The following is a 16,863-nucleotide window of genomic DNA, read 5'->3' as shown; positions in this document are numbered from 1 at the left end:
ATAATAATTGAATATAGGAAATATGCTCTAGGCAGAGCGTGGCTGTGTGTTGTTGTTTCAAGCTTCCTCTGTTCGGTGCCCACCGGGGGCCACCGAGCTATCTTTGGCTGTATCCGTACTGCAAGGTTCACTGTGATGGTTGTGGTCGGTCCGAGAGACCAGCTCAGGGACACGCTCTGTTGTAGAGTCAATATTTGGTTTTTCTTTGAGATTCTGAGTTGAGGAGTCCAGCTCTAGGGACACGCTCTGTTCTGCCACTAGAGTCTGAGTCGGTAGTGTTTATTTTGCTTTGAGATGCCAGCCTTAGGAGACCAGCTCCAAGGCATTGTTGCTGTGACTACTTCTGTCATCTTTGGTGACCGCAAGGGAGTCAATTTCTTTGTGGATGTTTCCATGACACTGGATTCAGACCAGCTCTGTAGGTAGTGTCTTGCACTGTTCTCGTTGTTCTAGTGGCCTCCAGGGCTTGGGGCTTGGTGTGGGTAGTAGTGATCGTGTAAATTTCGGGTCAAGACCAGCTCGACATAACGTGGGTTTTTGTAGGTTCAGAAGGGCGCCAGGGCTTCCCGGCGGTTGCGTCTTGATGTGTCGAGTCGGAAGACCGGCTTCCGGCACTATCTGCTGAAGGAAGGTGGTGTTCTGTGGCCGCTAGGGCTTAGATTTCGCTGTATTTGTGTCTCTGAGATTTCGAATCCAGCTCGGTGCAAGGGTGCTCTCATTCTCTATGACTTTATCTCACTCTCGCCAAGGCCAGCTTGGGAAGATAGAGGTAGTTGTCTTCTGGGTGTCCAGTGAAAGGAACCAGCCCCTGTTGTATCATTGTCACCGGTGTGTGGATGGCCGCCAGGACATAGCTTGGACTATGGTCGAAGCCAGCTTTCGAGTCCAGGACAGGGATGGTGTTATGCGATGCGCTGACCAGGAGAAATGTCTGGATGGCCACGGGATGGCCTCCAAGATGTACTGGTTGCAGCTGTAGTGTAACGTCCATGGGTCGCCCAGGACGCACATTGATTGCGTTGATCTTGCTTGCCTTTGTGAATTTCTTTCGACTTTTCTAAGATTATGCTCTGCCTCCGTCACGGTCCTTCGTCCCACTGATAAACACAGAGGTTCGGTGACCGATGATCGAAGAGGCACGACAATATTGCAAGGTTGTGGATACCCGCCACCAGGGCGTAAGTGTGATGCTGCTAGCACTGACGGTGACGGCGGGCGTTCCATCGCCGGAAACCAGCTCCACATGATTGTTGGCAAGCGATTGAGGCTCGCGACCAGCGCTGCGTTGTGAAAACAAATGCTGTACTACCGGCCGGCGCTATTAGCTCGGCGTTGGAAGGTATCAAGGAGCAAGATGCTTCTTGTAACGAGTGTAGGTTCTTATAGATTGGTTGCTCCTGGGATTCCACTTCGATTTGGCCCAGTCTCCAGGAATATCATGGCTCATGACGATCACGGCTTGGCCTCCGGAGCTGCAGCTGAGATGTTGCTTCAAAGTTGTTGATGAACCTGGATGGCTGAACCGTGTAGCTGGTCCAGTCAGGCAATTGCCGGATGGATCTGGGTCCTTGACGCCGTCCAGTGAGCGTATTTCTGCAGTCTATGCGCTGCAGCGCTTCTGGGAAATGGACGTTTCATTGTGGATTCCACAATTTGCACAAAAGCCCTGACGAGCCTCGTCAGCACAGTCACTAGCCTGTGATCTGTTCTCGGGCTTGTCTCTTCCGATGGGTCGGGCTTCAGGCTCGGACGCAACTCCCTCCCCCAAGTCGTCGCCGCTGACTGATACTCGGAAGAGGTGGGGTTGTCGACATGATCGCGCAGGATCTCCTTGCTGATATGGGCACATTCCGCAATACCACAAAGGCATGCTGCAATGGCGAGGACCCTAAATGCCAAATTGAGCATTTTGCTTTTACTGGGAGGGCTATTTTTGGTTCTTGTCGTTCTTGTCTGGCTTTGCGGTGTTGATTGACGGTCAAAGTGACATTGGTTTGCAGGGACAGGGCTCGAGGTTGACGAGCCAGGTGGTACGTACTTGTCACATCAAGGAATGCTGGGGTAGATTGTCCTGGTCCAGAACCCAAGAAATCTCTCTCCTCGTGGTGGGAGCAAGGGCGGGCTATATATGTCCTGGGTCAGAGATTACCCCTGAAGTGGACTGCGGTCGAAATTCGAGAAGAGTCGTCATCTGATCCCTCCGATTGCTGGATTTGTCCGTCCAATACCGACTCGCGATCAGGAGATCGAAGCGAGGCCTTGTTCAAGTTGCGCTTTGGCTTGCCCTCATGACGGTAGCGGCTTGAGGTATCCAGTCCAGGCGTGGCTGATGCTTCGCTCGCCGGGCCTCATAGAGGTCTATGAACAACCCGACAGCTGATAGAGACGATAACCGACAGCTAGCGGATATGGACCGAGCTTTGGTTGTCGATGACTCGGCGTTGGTCCGAGCGGACCGTGGGGCCGGGCCTTCTCGACGCCAAAGAATGATGTTTCGCGACGACACAGATATTGAATGACCTTATGCGATAGAATCGACGTAGACTTTAGTTTCTTGTTCCATCAACAGCCGGCTCTCTGGCCTAAGTTCAGTCGACTGCACTTATCTGGGGCCTGTTGAGTTGCCAGACTGAAAGTGCGAGGTTGACGCTTGGACCTCCGAGGTCACCATGCTCGAATATCGCGAGGCTGGGACTGTAAGGGGTTGTGCTTTCCCTAGAACGCCCACTACGCCATATAGTCCATGCGGTGGTCTCATGAGCCCGACACCAAAACCTGAATCGAGGGTCAAGGAACAAGTCGTGTGGTGGGACACAGGCCCTCAAAAATCGTGGAGGCTGGAGGTTGTTGAGTCAAGGTTTGAACGTCCAATCCCAGCGTCATACTGAAGATTCGTCATTGCATCTGGACCACAAAGACGCATCAAGGAGGAGTCGATTAGGAACCAGAAGACGGCACCGAAGCGAGGGGAGAATCATGGAGGACTCCGACAGCTGAGAAAGGCAAGGCCAGAACATGCTCGTCCATAGCCCTGAATGCCGGATTACAGAGGAGACGCCGAGCTCGGGTGATCTCGCACTGCCTAACGTATTTGTCACCTCGCGTAGAAAGAGTTTGAGAGGTGCTTACGGCGGAGGAAGATCTGTAGGAACGTGGCTGTCACAAGGTGCCTGATGCCTGGTGCCTGCCTGGTGGAGGAAGGAACGGCATATCGCGACATATCTGCTTCGCCGGAGTCCATTACTGCGGAGCATATCAAGGCCACACGCAGTGACCCTTCAATGTCCAATGTCCATCTTCGAGCGCACTCTTTCCAGTCGTGACACTGTATGACCTTCCAGTTACGCTGCCAACCCTGAGCAGTGGTGTAAAGATCTGCCACACGTCTGGACTGGATCATCACATTATGATGGCTGTGGCAGATATTGCACGCCTCGAATCCTCCCGTCGGCATATACGCCAGACGCCTTCTCGATGAAGCTGGACTGACAGTCACCCATCGCCCCAGAAGCCCTGAAGCCAGCCTGATCTTCCATCCCTCGAGACTGCCATGAACAGCCTCTCGTCGACTTCGTCCGAGGACGCCATTCTGGCCGGGCTCCTGGACTACTGCGTCGACCACGGAATTCAAATCTCTCCCAACATTTCAGTCCGGCGCGTGCCTGGCAAAGGTTTGGGCGTGTACACGAGCAAGCCGTTGCGGCGCGGCGAACGAGTCATGCACGTCCCGACGGCCGCGCTGTTCACGACGGCGTCGGTGCCGCCGAGCTTCGTGGGCAAGGAAGCACGCAAGACCATCCCCGTCCACGCCCTGCTGGCTGCGTACTTGGCGTTTGGCATGTCCGAGGCCAAACGTGAGGAGCATGCGCGGTGGATGGCAACGTGGCCGAGACTGACGGATTTCACGAGCACCATGCCGCTGTTCTGGCCGGCGAGGCTGAAGGCGCCGCTTGCGCAGCACAATGGCAGCAGGAACACCGCCAGTGCTGAGCAAGGAGAGAAAGTGGCCCCATTTCCATTTCTCCCGCTGCCGCCTTCACTGACTGGATCGTGGCTACCTTCTTCCGGAGAGGAGTCTCGTCAGACGACCTCCAAGGTGCTCGATGTTCAAGAGTCCAAACTCGAGTCGCATCTACAGATCATCGCCCAGGCCTTTCCTTCTCGCGCATCAGCTCTGCTTTCGCCGGGCGACCCATTGCACTGGAAGTTCATCCACATGTGGTGTGTCGTGTCCAGTCGATGTTTCTACTACCTCCGACCGGGCCAGCAGCCGCCCAAGGACAGCAACGAAGCCATGGCCTTGTGTCCGGCAATGGACCTGTTTAACCACTCCGACGCGGCGAGGTGTCACACGACCTATGACAGGAAGGGATATTATGTGACAACAGACCAAGAGTACAGTGTGGGCAAGGAAGTTTTGCTTGGCTACGGCGCCCACAGCAACGATGTGCTGTGGAACGAGTACGGCTTTATCATGGACAGCAACGCCAGCGACGGCGTCCAGTTGGACGAAGTTGTGCTGGCGTCCTTGACCGATGTGCAGAAGAAGGCACTCCAGGACGCCGGATATCTGGGCGACTACTGGCTCAAGCCCGATGGGTTGTGCTGGAGATCGGAGGCCGTGGCCTGGTTGGACATCTTGACCCCCAGCCAGTGGCATCGATTCCTGGAGGGTAAATACGATCCCGCCGTGGCAGACAGACAGTTCGCGGCCCAAGGCGATGAAACCAAAGTCAACGGCGCTAATAACAATAGGAAGCGGAAAAGAAAGTCGAATGAAACATCCGGTGCTGCCAAAGCGACTTCCGCGCCGAAACAAGCTCCAAGCGAACGGGCAAAAAGGAGGCAGCTGGCTTGGCTCGCATCAATTGCCGGCGTGGCGGAACATAGTCTGAGAGGACTCACTTCGACGGCCATGCGGCCCGTTGAACACAATGGAAAGGGCGACGACTCGGATGAGGAGCTGCTGGAGTGGTTCGGGGACGCAGACACCGTTCTTGAGTCACAGGGGCTTCGGGGTTCAGAAGTACCGGAGACGAAGTCATCTCAAGCCAGGTTGAGGCACAGGATGTGCGCGCAAAGATGGAGGCAAATCTTGAAGCTGTGCACCAAAGCCATGGGCACGATTTAAGCTGAATGTGCGCCTCTGCGAGACGACGTGGCACGAATGGAAGCCGAAACCCCAGCCCAGCCAATACAAGGGTTAGAGACTCTGGTAGAGGAGTTCCTGGAGCAGGAGACATGAATTGAGTCGGACAGTTCCAAATGTGTAAACATGCTGCTCGCGGCGCTTTTACGTATGATTATCACGAGAACGAGCTCGATCCCACCCCAGAGGCGTCTAGATGGTAAATCCAGCAGCTAGGTAACAAGCAGGCCAGAGGGCCTGATGGGTGTGCAGGCCGCCTCTCAAGTCAGGCCCCGAGCATCCAGGGACACATCTTGACACAGAACTGGTCTGTTTGTAACGGGGCCAGCAAGCTCTAGACCAGTGTCCATTGTCTTCCATCCGTTGAACAGAATCAGCACCCAAGATATGTGAAGAGTAGGCTCGTCTTGTCATGAGTTCCCGGGTCGTTGTGCAGCACTCGACACGCGTGTGCCAAGTTGGACGCTGGTGTTTGGACGCCCCTAAGCCGACCAAACACTTTGGTAAATAAACACATTGGCTACCTACCGTGAATGGGCGATTCGTTGGCCGTCATCTTCGGCATCAGAGAAGACCTCCGTGAAAGATCTGACCAGCCGATAGAGATGCTTCCTGTCCCGGATAGGCACTGAGTGGCAATCGTAGGTCTGCCAGGGCCATATCTGGAGTCATACGGGTGATCTCGACGGCGGAAACTACGAGTGCGTCCATGCTGAATGTGATTCGGAGCCCAAATGTCCAGGGTATGCATGCGAGGATAAGCATGCTGAGGTTGCTGCTGGCTCTGCGGCACCTGTAATCCTTCATTGGCCGCCATAGAGAACCGGCATCGTGTGAGCCCGCCAGGGGATTGTGTCCAGGCAAGATTGCTGTTGAGTAGTAGTTTGCAGCCTAATCGCCTATGGCCTCGGGTTTGACCTTATGTTTTGCCTTGTCGTTCGCTTTGTTTTGCGCCTTCTTAGCCTTCTTCTCTTGCTTTATTTGCTTTTTAGCCTCTTGCTCCTCCTGGGTGGGTTTCGCCTTTCGCTTCTTGCCCTGTTGGGCCGGTGACTGGGACACTGCTACCTTGGAAGGGTCAGTAGATCCCTTTGTTGGCTTCGATTTCGCTTTCGCCTTCTTCTGTGAGGAAGTGACCGGAGTCGAGGTAGATGATGGTGTCTGCTCGGGCTTGACCAAGGCGCTTGCGTCATTAGGCTCGCTTTCACTGCTGGAGGAAGAGTCGCCCGCGGAATCCGACGGTCGTACTGAGGCCAGTTGGGCGGCCTGCTGAAGGGCAGTGTTCACATCCACGGATTCGTGGGTTTCTTGTGCTATTGCCTTCGCTTTCATGCTCGCCTCAAGAGATTTTAATTTCTGGTTCGCTAGAACCCGCTCTCGTGCTGCGCGTTCGGCGCGTTCGAGATCGAATTTCTCATTACCCGCCTTTCCCCTGTTAGCATGGACCACAACCCTGGTGACTAGACTCGCAATACCAAAGCATGTTTTATGAACCTTCCCGCCGCCTCCTTATCCAGCGTGAGTGTCGGCCGCGCGTCTGGTACAGTCTCGGCTTCTTTGATCTTTTCAAAGTACTGCTTTACCCTTGTCAATTCTCTGAAAACGGCATGATCTTTGGCTTGGACTCCATGGAGTTTGAGGTACGCTACAGACGGTTGTACAAGTCAGTGGCCGGTCAGAAAATGGGAACGGGACTGGGACTGTAGCGTAACTCACAGAACAGCAATGACTCGATAGAGTATACGAGAAGGACATTGAGTTTTGCTCGGTCCAGCACTGGGAGTTTTTTGGCCGTGGCAGCCAAGGCGCCCTCTAACAGTGGTTGAAGAGCCTCCTCGAGATCGTCAATGGAATCCTCCAGATGGTCGACGAGCGAGATCACGGCGTTTGTGTCCATTGTAGAGAGACAAGCCGAGCGCTACAGACCTGGAGTGAAAGTGAGGGCGTGCATCATGATCAAGTCCAGGTTTGTGATAAAAAAGTGCATGCAGTTGGAGAATCACAAACTGCGGCGCGGTTTGGTTTCTCCGCGTTCCCGGCCAGCCTCAAAAGTCAAAAGTGACCAGATCCAGTTCGACGACATGATTGTATTTTCTCGCGTACCGTGTCTTCATTAGGCGTGTCAACGGGTCACAACATCTACCAGCGTGAGATTTATTGCATTTGCCCTTCAATTACTTCTCCTCTGCATCATTCAACGGCGCCAGCCACGATGTCTACCTCTACACAGTAGAACACTGGTCCTCCTCCAACTCCTACGCCTCGGCGAACGCTGCCCGATCCTCGCTCATGAGAAACCGTGGTTCTACCCCTCTTCAAGCTGTCGCCACGACTATTTATCCGCCCGCTCTCCAGGGCTCCGGGCAAATGGCCAAGGACTTTGAGACTTGGTTTGCGCCTCCAACCGACCCATTTTCTTAGGAACCAGCAGGCTGGCTATCAGACAATGACGGAGCTGCGATCATGGTGGAGCGGCTCGCCAGAGCCAGACACCCTGGAACCGCCGGCCTCGTTCGACACCAAACCTCTGAAGGACGGCGATCTGTCGGGACCAGAAACCGAGCACCCCCTCACACGGCGCATTCACATCCTAGGTCTGGGGAGCATAGGGACTTTCGTGGCGCATTCTCTCCGCTGCCTCCCGAACCCGCCTCCGATCACGTTGATGATTCACAAACGCCAGCAGTATGAAGAGTTCAAGAGAACAGGCAGAGTGATCTCTTTGATCAACAAGGAAAGTGAGATCAATGATGAGCAGCGAGGCTTCGATGTCGATTTGTTCGAGGGCACGACTGCGGAGAGGACGGGCCAATGGAAATATATCCCCGACCAGGAATGGATGAAAGAAGTATCCAATCCAGTCGAGGAGGGAGAGATGCTGCCATCGGGGGAGCTCTACATCTACTGTCTGATAGTAGCAGTGAAGGGGCATGCCACCGTCTCGGCGCTTCAATCGGTCAAGCACCGTGTGGATGCGAGAACAACCATCTGCTTTATGCAGAATGGTCTCGGACAGATTGACGAGCTCAATCGAGAAGTATTTACCGACCCTCGAACTCGCCCGACCTATCTTCAGGGGGTGGTGTCTCACGGAGTCTACATGACCGATCCCACAACGGTGGTCTATGCTGGACTGGGGACGGTGGCGTTGGGTATTTGTCGAGATGGCGACCGATATCCCTTGCCTCCCAAGACTTGGAACCACAACATCTCAGAGCTGAGCGAGGAGGAACGCCGCAAATTCCATCCCACCGATAAAGAACTTTTTGCCAACCTTTCTTCTCGATATCTGCTGCGCACCTTGACCAGATCGCCGGTGCTGGCTTGTGCGGCATTCCCATATCTGGACCTGCTGCAATTGCAGTTGGAAAAACTGGCTCTCAACTGTGTCTTGAATCCGTTGACCGCGCTGCTGGACGTGCCCAATGGGACACTCTTGTATAACAATGAACTGGCGACGGTGGAGAGAATGTTGCTCGCCGAGATCTCTCTGGTGATTCGCGGCCTGCCTGAACTTGAAGGCATCCCCAATGTTCGAGGGCGGTTTTCGGCCAAGAGATTGGAGCAACTGTGCCACGCCATTACACAGCGGACGGCGAAGAATTCCAGCAGCATGCGCGAAGATATGCGGAATGGCAAAAAACCGGAGCTCGACTACATCAACGGATACATTATAAGACGGGGCGAGGAACAAGGGGTCAAATGTGCACTGAATTTCATGCTGATGCAGCTGGTCAAGGGGAAGCACCTGTTCACCAAACCGGGGGATGCAGTGCCTTACGCCACCAAACGGATTAGAATCCAGAGCGATGATGCAGACCAGCCAGGAACTGTCACGCTTAGCGATGAAAGCACTCCGCCTCGAGGAAGTCTTTAGCGACGATATATCGAGAGCATCTAGAATAGGGAGCTTGTCACATTGGGCATTCAATGAGAATGACTCCAGTACGGATATATAGTGGCATACATCCCATGGAGAAGACATCAATTGAAAGTATACTTTACCTGGCCTACGCTACAGAGGACATGACTTTCCGACGATCAATGTTACAGTACGGTACTAATAAGGAGTACGTACAGTACTTAGTACTAGCTAGCGAAACCGGCTTCAGGTCCACACTCATGGTCTCTGTTTAGTATTTCCTTATGAGATATGAGTCACCAATTCGAAACAGACTAACACCATTATGGCTAATTGATGCCCTGACAGCGGCAATGCTATTGATACCTAAGGTACTACTGAGTAAGATGAAAGCCACCAGGAGAGCCGATAAGGAGTCGAATCGAAAGGAGTCGACTGGGCCGGGCGGGAGCTGTATTCGCAATCTGTCACTACGGACCGTACCTATCCCTACCTAGGTACCTTGTACCCTTCTCGCACCCCTACAGCTCAAGCACCACTACAACGCTCTACGAGTACTGTGTCTGTGTCTATATGTGTATGTGTATGTGTATCAGCTTTCAGTTGGCTCTGAGGTGACCGCCCTCTACCCACCGTCGATGTTGCGCCTCCTCACCCGACGCGTGAGGCTGAGGCAGCAGCCTCCCATCTCCCAAGGTCGACTTGGGCTTCGACATGGACCTCGACAGATGCATTCTGGGTCTGGTTCTGGGTCTGGGTCTACTTCTGGTCACAGCACCGTCCCTCTCCAATATACACTGCACAGTCCCCCTCTGTCTCCATCTTCATCCCCATCTTCATTAAAATCAAGACACTCAACCGTGGCCGGAGGCGGAGACGGACCACCAATTCTCTTCCTGCACGGCCTGTTTGGCTGCCGGAAAAACAACAGGAGCAGCTGTCGGTAAGTCCAAGTCTACGCCTACCTGTTCCCCTCTTCCCGGTCCCGGTCTGGTCATCTTAGCATAGCTTGGTGATGTATCCATTTCTATATCCAAACTGAACCGATACCGATGTTTCATTTCCATTTCTAGGGTTTTCGCCAGAAGGTTGCAACGGGCGTGTTATGCTCTGGTATGTTTAGATCGAATTGATTTCCCATGTTAGGTCATGTCAGGTCATGTCGTGTCATGTCATGTCGTCTCATCTCATCTCATGTCATGGTGGATGGGATAGAATGGAATGGACTCTTCGGCTGATCAGAAGTTCTACTTTCGAGTCTCTAGGACCTTCGCAATCACGGCGACTCGCCACATCATGAAAGACACGACTATTCATCCATGGCCGACGACGTGAGACATTTCATCAAGAAGCATTTTGGAGGCTCCCCCTCTAATCAAGTGACGTTGATCGGCCATTCCATGTGCGTTCTTAGCCTCTGTCTCATAAAGGGTTGGGGAGGGTTCCCGTTCTCATACAAGGCTAGGGTTCCCGTTCCCGTTCCTAACGCTAACATTGGACATTAGGGGAGCCAAAACAGCTCTCACTTTGGCCCTGGAATCTCCCGAGCTGGTGGCCGATGTGGTCGCCATCGACAATGCCCCGATCCGCCTCCCTCTGCTCGAGGATTTCGATAGGTACATTGAGGCCATGCGACAGATCGAGAGGGCGAGAGTCACGACCTTGACACAAGCAGATGAGATTCTGAAGGAGTACGAGAAGGTGAGTTTGGTATCTCGTTGGTGACTTTGACCGTTGACCGTTGACCGTTGATCGTTGACCGTCGACCTGTCGCTTTGTATCTGCTTCTGCTTCTGCTTCTGCTTCTGCTTCAGATTGTCCTCGTCACCATCTACTTGATTATCTCATCTAATCGATCGGTCCAACTTACAGTCATCCCAAATCCGCCTCTTCCTACTCACCAACCTCACGGCCCAACCCAAAGACAAAGACAAAGGCAAAGGCGGATTCCTCAAGTTCCGAGTCCCGATCGACGTGCTCGCCCGCGCACTTGGGCCTCTGGGTGATTTCCCATTTCCTGTTGGCGGTCATGGTCACGGTCACGGTCACGGTCAAGGTCACGGTCATCATGGTCACGATCATGGTCATGGTCATGGTCATCATGGTCACGGTCACGATACTCCGCGCTTCGACAAGCCCACGCTGTTCATACGGGCATTACGCAGTCACTATATCCCCGACTGGGCGACCAGCCACATCGATCGGTATTTTCCCAATTCGACAGTGGTGGACATCGATTGTGGACACTGGATCGTGCAGGAAAAGCCGCGGGAATTCCAAGAAGGTATGGCAAGAACAGGGAGAAGCTCTCATTGACGTTGACATTGAAATTGACATTGACATTGTTCCTGCGGTAGTCACGATCGATTTCCTAACGCGGAACCTCGCGAACCCTGGGAATGGGAATGGGAGCTCGAGAAGAGGAAAGGAGTTGAGGTGAGCTGAGTTGAGGTGAGCTAAGATCCCTACGGTACGTTATATGTCCGGAGCAAGCATAAACACAAGCATAAGCAAGGGTTTTAAATCCTGTATATAATCAAGTCAATAGATATCTAAGAGTCTAAGATAGACAGACAGACAGACAGACAGACAGACAGACAGACAGACAGACAGACAGACGAACAGGCATGGACATGACATGACCTGTAAAAGAGAGAGAGAATCTCTAGTTCCCAGCACCTATAGTATGTAATATACGACGTACGTACGATAGACATCGGCTAACGGACAACACACTAGACTCCCGACTCTAAGAATAAGAACAAGAAGAACACCTAAGATAGTGGTGGGGGGATAGTCATTATATTGCCGTGTATATTCGGAATCATCACAAAAAGAGTAAAGTAGTACTTGGTACTCTACTCCGTACTAGGTATATATGACATGATAATGGATGTCAGAACAGCCTAGTTTCAATTCTAGCTGCGTTGCCATTATTCCATCTATTCCATCTATTCCATTCCATTTCATTCGGTGCGATCACACGCCTGAACTGTCCGTACAGTCTGGTCTGGAGCAGACGGCAAATCCGCAACGCCCAAAACAGCCGAAGAGCAAGCGTCGACGGTGTCGAGAGAGAGACGACATACAACCACAACCAAGGTGTAGAGTGCTGAGCCTCATCCAATAGCCTGTGTTGTGTAGTGTAGTCAATCAACTCTAGGGCGCCGAACGAATGTCGATATTAGGCTATTTCAAGCTTGCGTCTTGTTGGTGTCGCGGATTCGGATTTGGTTCTGGCCTATCCCTGAGCATGTGTCTGTGCGCCAGTCCCAGGTCTGCACGTATATGCTATGCGGCATCTTCCTGGCTATCGTTTTGTTTCCTTTCGTCCGTTCTGTTCTGTTCGTCCGCCTCTGTTGGTCTGACGGTCACTTTGGACTATTCTCTCCGAGTCACTCATCCGCTGGATGTAGGATAGAGAGTATAGAGTATAGTCATCGAGACAATCTCGGCTGGTCTGATCTGATCTGATTTGACCGGATCTGGTCAGGTCGATTCGAATGGATTCGTCGGTGACAGAAATCTTCCATCCGTCACTCTCACTCTCAGCCGTGGGTTCTGCCTTCTCACATGGAATGGCATCATCGGCGAGGGAGTACTAATTATTTGGGGTATTATTGTGCATGAAATGAAACGGCATCATGTCGTCAAGCGGCGTCGTGTCATATCGGGTCGTGTCGGGTCGTCCATGTCTGTCTTGCTGCTATGCGTTGAGCCAGATTCATCTCATGGGTCGTCTCGACTCCGTCCTCATCAGCGCCAACCCGCCCACGCTCTCCTCGCCGTCTTCCTCGTCGAGATCGAGAGGGAAGCCATATTCGTCAACGTCGGCCGACGATGCGGACGAGGATGCTGCTTCCACCGTCCGCTTTGGCCTTAACCTTGATTCCTTCGAGCCCTTTCTCTCCTCCGCCATCAGGTACTTGTCGTCGGTGCGGGATGTCTGAAGCTCGCGCTCTGTCCGGGCGAGGTCCAGGAGTAGCAGTTCCAGGAGGTGGCCGTGGCTGAGTTTGAGACGGAGATCATCGCGCACCACCCTGTCCGACGACTTTCGTCGCGCCGTGTCGGCCAAATGGTATGTTTCCTCGCGCGACAGAGACCGCCCGGGCCGCCGGTGGCAGTCCAAGTCACGTGAAGGGGGCCGGGTGAGTGGCTGCATAGTGGAAAAAGGCATCTTGGTGTGTTATGGGATCCTATGTCCTATAAGTATGTACCCGCTGGTGGCTGGAGGGCGCGAAGAAGAAAGGAATCGCAAGTCGCGGTCGCGGTCGCAGCAGATATGTTGGATTGTTTCCAGCTGAAAATTGTTTCTAAGTGGAGCCAGGCCAGGCCCAGAGGCAAGAAAATTATAGAGAAATTATCGGTTTTGAGGCGGTGGAGGCGGAGATGGATATTGGATTGGATTGGATTGGATTGGATTTCTGTATCCGTAATAATAGTGATATTTCTTCCGTAATAGTGCCCGGAGAGGGACCCGACAGCCTCGCTTTTCCTTTCACATGCACCTGTCAAACAGGTAGGCTGAAGTCTGAAGGCTGAAGTCTGAAAGTCGGCGCGGCCGAACCGGTGACTTGACGACTTGTACTACGCGTCGTACGTAGAGTGTAGAGGGGTTGTAGAGGGCAATTGTACCACTAGACAGGTCTTGTTCTGGTGCAGGAGGAATTTGCAGAGTAGGCGGGGGTGGTGGTGGTATATGTATCCGTACTCTTAACTCTTTACTCCGATCTCTGTACAGCGTGGCAGCATACTACAGATACCTAGGTAGTTTTCGCCGGGTGGGGGTGGGTGCCTGAGTCACAATTGTAGAACTAATGGCCGTGGTATGGAGGTATGTACGAGGTTGCGGAGGAGAGGCGGCAGGCGACAGGCCAGGTTTTCTTGCTGTAGGGCGCGTGCAGAGTCTGTAGGCGTACTGTACGGAGTAGACATTTTCTCTTGCTGGGTCTGGCAGCCGTGGCAGCGCCGGTTGACTCATCAGCCATGCCACTCAGGCCCGGCGGGACACCAGATTGGCTGCGCGAGGGATGTGGCCGGAAGATCAATGCCGATGGCCAAACCTTACGCCTCAAAATTGGGCAGTAGGTGGCAGTAGAGCAACTAGAGCAGACCTGGTGATGCCTGGTAGGTGCTTAGCTAGGTAGCTACGGAGTACTGCGTACATAGAACTCTGGATGACAGATGTACGATGTGAGCCATAGTACATGATCGTACGAATAGGCCTCGGCTGAAGTTTTCATGGACTCAGACTGCGCGTTTTAATCAACCCAACCCTCACACGCCCTTGGGCCTTTGCGCCCTACCACAACTAGACCTACTATACTACTCCGTATACGCTACATTCTTTCAGAGCAGGACTAGTAGGTACGTACGTGGCAGTCGTGCATACAGTATCCGTGCTGCGTGTTGCGCTCTGGGCTAGGCCAGACCAAGCCTTGACCTTTTTGCCCAATATTTCATTTCCCAATGCGGCTTCTGAAAAATATTTCCCTTGTACCTCAGGCTGTGCCTGGCACTGTACATGTCCCCAAGAAGCGCAGTGCAGTGCCAATGGCTGAAGCAAAAACCCAAGCCCCTAAGCCCTCAGTAAGTACCAAATCTGACGGCGAGCTTGCTTGCAATCCCACCTACAGTTGGATCTCCTGTCACGTGATATCATTCACAGCCTTGTTGTTGCTATCGCAGATGAAGACGCGTAGGTAGTGAAGTGATCAGGGTATAAACAACCTGTTCTCTCCCACCTAGCTTTCTACATAGTTGAATATCATCAAGTTTAGCTGTCAGCTCCAACTCCTACTAGGCTCTAGCTACTCAACTCCGAGGGCCGGCCGATGCGCTCGCCAACCTCAACCACTGCCGTATCGCCGGCTAACCGGATCTTAATGCCTCGCGCAAGGCTGAACACTGAACAGTGAACACTAGTCCAACCACTACGCTCCAGCCTTGACCTCTTCTGCTTTTGCACTTCCTGGACTGTCGCTGACGCTGACCCTGCTATCGTCAATCGGCCTTCCTTGACTGATGACGCTCGCCCGTCTTTCTTTGGCTGCCCGTTCCTTGGCCAAAAACCGTTCCTGTTCTCGCCGACTCCGCTTCAAGTCCATGAAGAAGAACAACAAGCAAAAACTCAACAGGCTGAGTCCAAACAGGAAGTAAAAGGGGAGACTGTTGTTCCCCTTAGGATCCGCATCGATGATGGCGCTGGACACAATCGGGCCGATGAACGCGCTCGTCTTACCCATGATACTGTACAGACTGAAGAACAAGAATTCCTTCCCGCGCGGTGTCACCTCGCTGATCATCGTCTGGCTGTAAGCATACCACTGGCAGACGAACAGGCCGTAAAAGGTCTGGTAGAGCCAAAACTCCCATGCGTGGTGAAAGCCAAACCGAGAAGTCCAGATGCCGATCATCCCCCAGCCGTCAAGGAGAAGAATGCCAATCATGACAGCATCAAACATGGTTTTGGTGCTGAGGCCATATCGCTTCTGGATGACCCAATAGCCAATGATCCCAGCCCCTTGGGCTGCAATCCCCACGATTAACAGGTAATTCAAGGTCAGGGTATTGTACGACACCACCGAGTTCTGGAGAGTCGCAATCACCGTGACGGTGGTGTTCAGGGAGTCGCCAAGTAAGAAATACCCTGCTCGAGCATTAGACACTAGAGGTGTCTCAAGATTGACGACTAAAGAGTGCGTCGTGTGCAAACTTACCGATAAGGTATAACAAACTCTGCTTCAGCTCCCAAATCTGCGTCAGAGCACGATAGATGTTCCAGAAGCCAACGCTGACGACGTTCATCCCAGCCGGCAGCTGCTGGCCCGGTCTCCTCTTCTCCAGGATGAACCACGGAATGGACAGCACAATCCACACCCCGGTGGCGTAGGCAATCAGGACGGACAAGCCCCAGAGGTTGTTGGCCGCACTTGCGTTGACGTTCACCGCAAACAGGATGCCGACGAGCACCGCCAGAATGATGATCTCTCCGGCGCTTTGCATGATAAAGGCCACATTGTAGATGCGGTTGCGCGCCATCATATCGGCAAAGTCGTAGTCGTCTCGACTAATCTCCCCAACTTCATATTGTTGCGCCTTCTGCCGCATTTCGGGGGTGTTGCGCGCCAGTCCCGGAAACGCGGCGGTCCAGAAGGTGAGGCACATCTGATAGGCGATCAGTCCAACCATGTACAGACCAGTCGCCACGGGCCATTTGTCCTGTGTATGCACCCCGAGCCAACCAAAGCCCAACCCGAAGGCCACGACGGACCAAAAGATCAAAATCCAGGGCCGCCACCGGCCATAGTCCGCCATACTACCCAGAAGAAGGAACAACACCACTTGAATGGCGAATGAAATCCCATTGGCGAGCAAGACGATGCTGTTGATGGTTCGGTAGGCACCCAGAAACTGCAGCCTGCCGCTGTCGCCGGCGGCCTCGTACAAAAGATCCTGGAAGGATGTAGGCGCAAAGTTGAACAGCGTCAGCCCATTGTTGCCAATGTAGTAGCAGTAATACGCCCAGCGCTCCCACTTCGTGGTCTGGTATTTTGGGTCGAACTGGTCAGGCGCCACGGGATGCTCTTCACCATGGAGGACGTCGGGGGTAAGCACGTCGCTATCCTTTCGTGGATCCACTGCCTCTGGACCGGTCGCGGCAGCAGTTATGCCTGCGTTGGCGACAGACATGTTGCTTGGAGGCGCGTCAGACAGGCAACGCCTACTAGTAGTAGTACTGGAACATGACACGGGTCAGAGGTACGCCGGCAGAGACAATATATAATACGTATATGATCTGCCCAGTAAGAATGGCCGTGATAAGGCCGTCGTGTTACATGAAGATGACCTGCAG

The 16,863-nt window shown here is 53.3% G+C and overlaps 7 protein-coding genes across 7 annotated transcripts; 3 read left to right on the top strand and 4 right to left on the bottom strand.

Annotated features, from left to right (window-relative positions):
* Positions 1 to 1,539: 1,539 nt before the first annotated feature.
* A1O3_03107 (uncharacterized protein) lies at positions 1,540 to 2,124 on the bottom strand (the record flags this gene model as incomplete). Its single annotated transcript, XM_007733246.1, has 1 exon — positions 1,540 to 2,124. The coding sequence occupies exon 1, from the start codon at positions 1,906 to 1,908 to the stop codon at positions 1,540 to 1,542; it is 369 nt and encodes a 122-aa protein (XP_007731436.1). The 5' UTR covers positions 1,909 to 2,124.
* A 1,426-nt stretch (positions 2,125 to 3,550) lies between these two features.
* A1O3_03106 (uncharacterized protein) lies at positions 3,551 to 5,131 on the top strand (the record flags this gene model as incomplete). The annotated part of the gene is made up of 1 exon (XM_007733245.1): positions 3,551 to 5,131. One exon carries the CDS (start codon positions 3,551 to 3,553, stop codon positions 5,129 to 5,131), a length of 1,581 nt encoding a protein of 526 aa, XP_007731435.1.
* Positions 5,132 to 6,040: 909 nt separating this feature from the next.
* Positions 6,041 to 7,043, bottom strand: A1O3_03105 (uncharacterized protein; the record flags this gene model as incomplete). The annotated part of the gene is made up of 3 exons (XM_007733244.1): positions 6,041 to 6,571; positions 6,622 to 6,791; positions 6,863 to 7,043. The coding sequence occupies 3 exons, from the start codon at positions 7,041 to 7,043 to the stop codon at positions 6,041 to 6,043; spliced, it is 882 nt and encodes a 293-aa protein (XP_007731434.1).
* A 549-nt stretch (positions 7,044 to 7,592) lies between these two features.
* A1O3_03104 (uncharacterized protein) lies at positions 7,593 to 9,023 on the top strand (the record flags this gene model as incomplete). Its single annotated transcript, XM_007733243.1, has 1 exon — positions 7,593 to 9,023. One exon carries the CDS (start codon positions 7,593 to 7,595, stop codon positions 9,021 to 9,023), a length of 1,431 nt encoding a protein of 476 aa, XP_007731433.1.
* Positions 9,024 to 10,327: 1,304 nt separating this feature from the next.
* Positions 10,328 to 11,448, top strand: A1O3_03103 (uncharacterized protein; the record flags this gene model as incomplete). The annotated part of the gene is made up of 4 exons (XM_007733242.1): positions 10,328 to 10,410; positions 10,514 to 10,709; positions 10,881 to 11,292; positions 11,366 to 11,448. 4 exons carry the CDS (start codon positions 10,328 to 10,330, stop codon positions 11,446 to 11,448), a joined length of 774 nt encoding a protein of 257 aa, XP_007731432.1.
* Positions 11,449 to 12,732: 1,284 nt separating this feature from the next.
* Positions 12,733 to 13,170, bottom strand: A1O3_03102 (uncharacterized protein; the record flags this gene model as incomplete). The annotated part of the gene is made up of 1 exon (XM_007733241.1): positions 12,733 to 13,170. One exon carries the CDS (start codon positions 13,168 to 13,170, stop codon positions 12,733 to 12,735), a length of 438 nt encoding a protein of 145 aa, XP_007731431.1.
* Positions 13,171 to 14,941: 1,771 nt separating this feature from the next.
* A1O3_03101 (uncharacterized protein) lies at positions 14,942 to 16,700 on the bottom strand (the record flags this gene model as incomplete). Its single annotated transcript, XM_007733240.1, has 2 exons — positions 14,942 to 15,660; positions 15,728 to 16,700. 2 exons carry the CDS (start codon positions 16,698 to 16,700, stop codon positions 14,942 to 14,944), a joined length of 1,692 nt encoding a protein of 563 aa, XP_007731430.1.
* Positions 16,701 to 16,863: the final 163 nt, after the last annotated feature.

This window comes from Capronia epimyces, assembly GCF_000585565.1.
Source record: "Capronia epimyces CBS 606.96 chromosome Unknown aczIQ-supercont1.2, whole genome shotgun sequence".
NCBI lineage: Eukaryota > Fungi > Ascomycota > Eurotiomycetes > Chaetothyriales > Herpotrichiellaceae > Capronia > Capronia epimyces.
The sequence above is the reverse complement of the archived record's forward strand: the minus strand, read 5'-3'. Positions and strand labels throughout refer to the sequence as shown.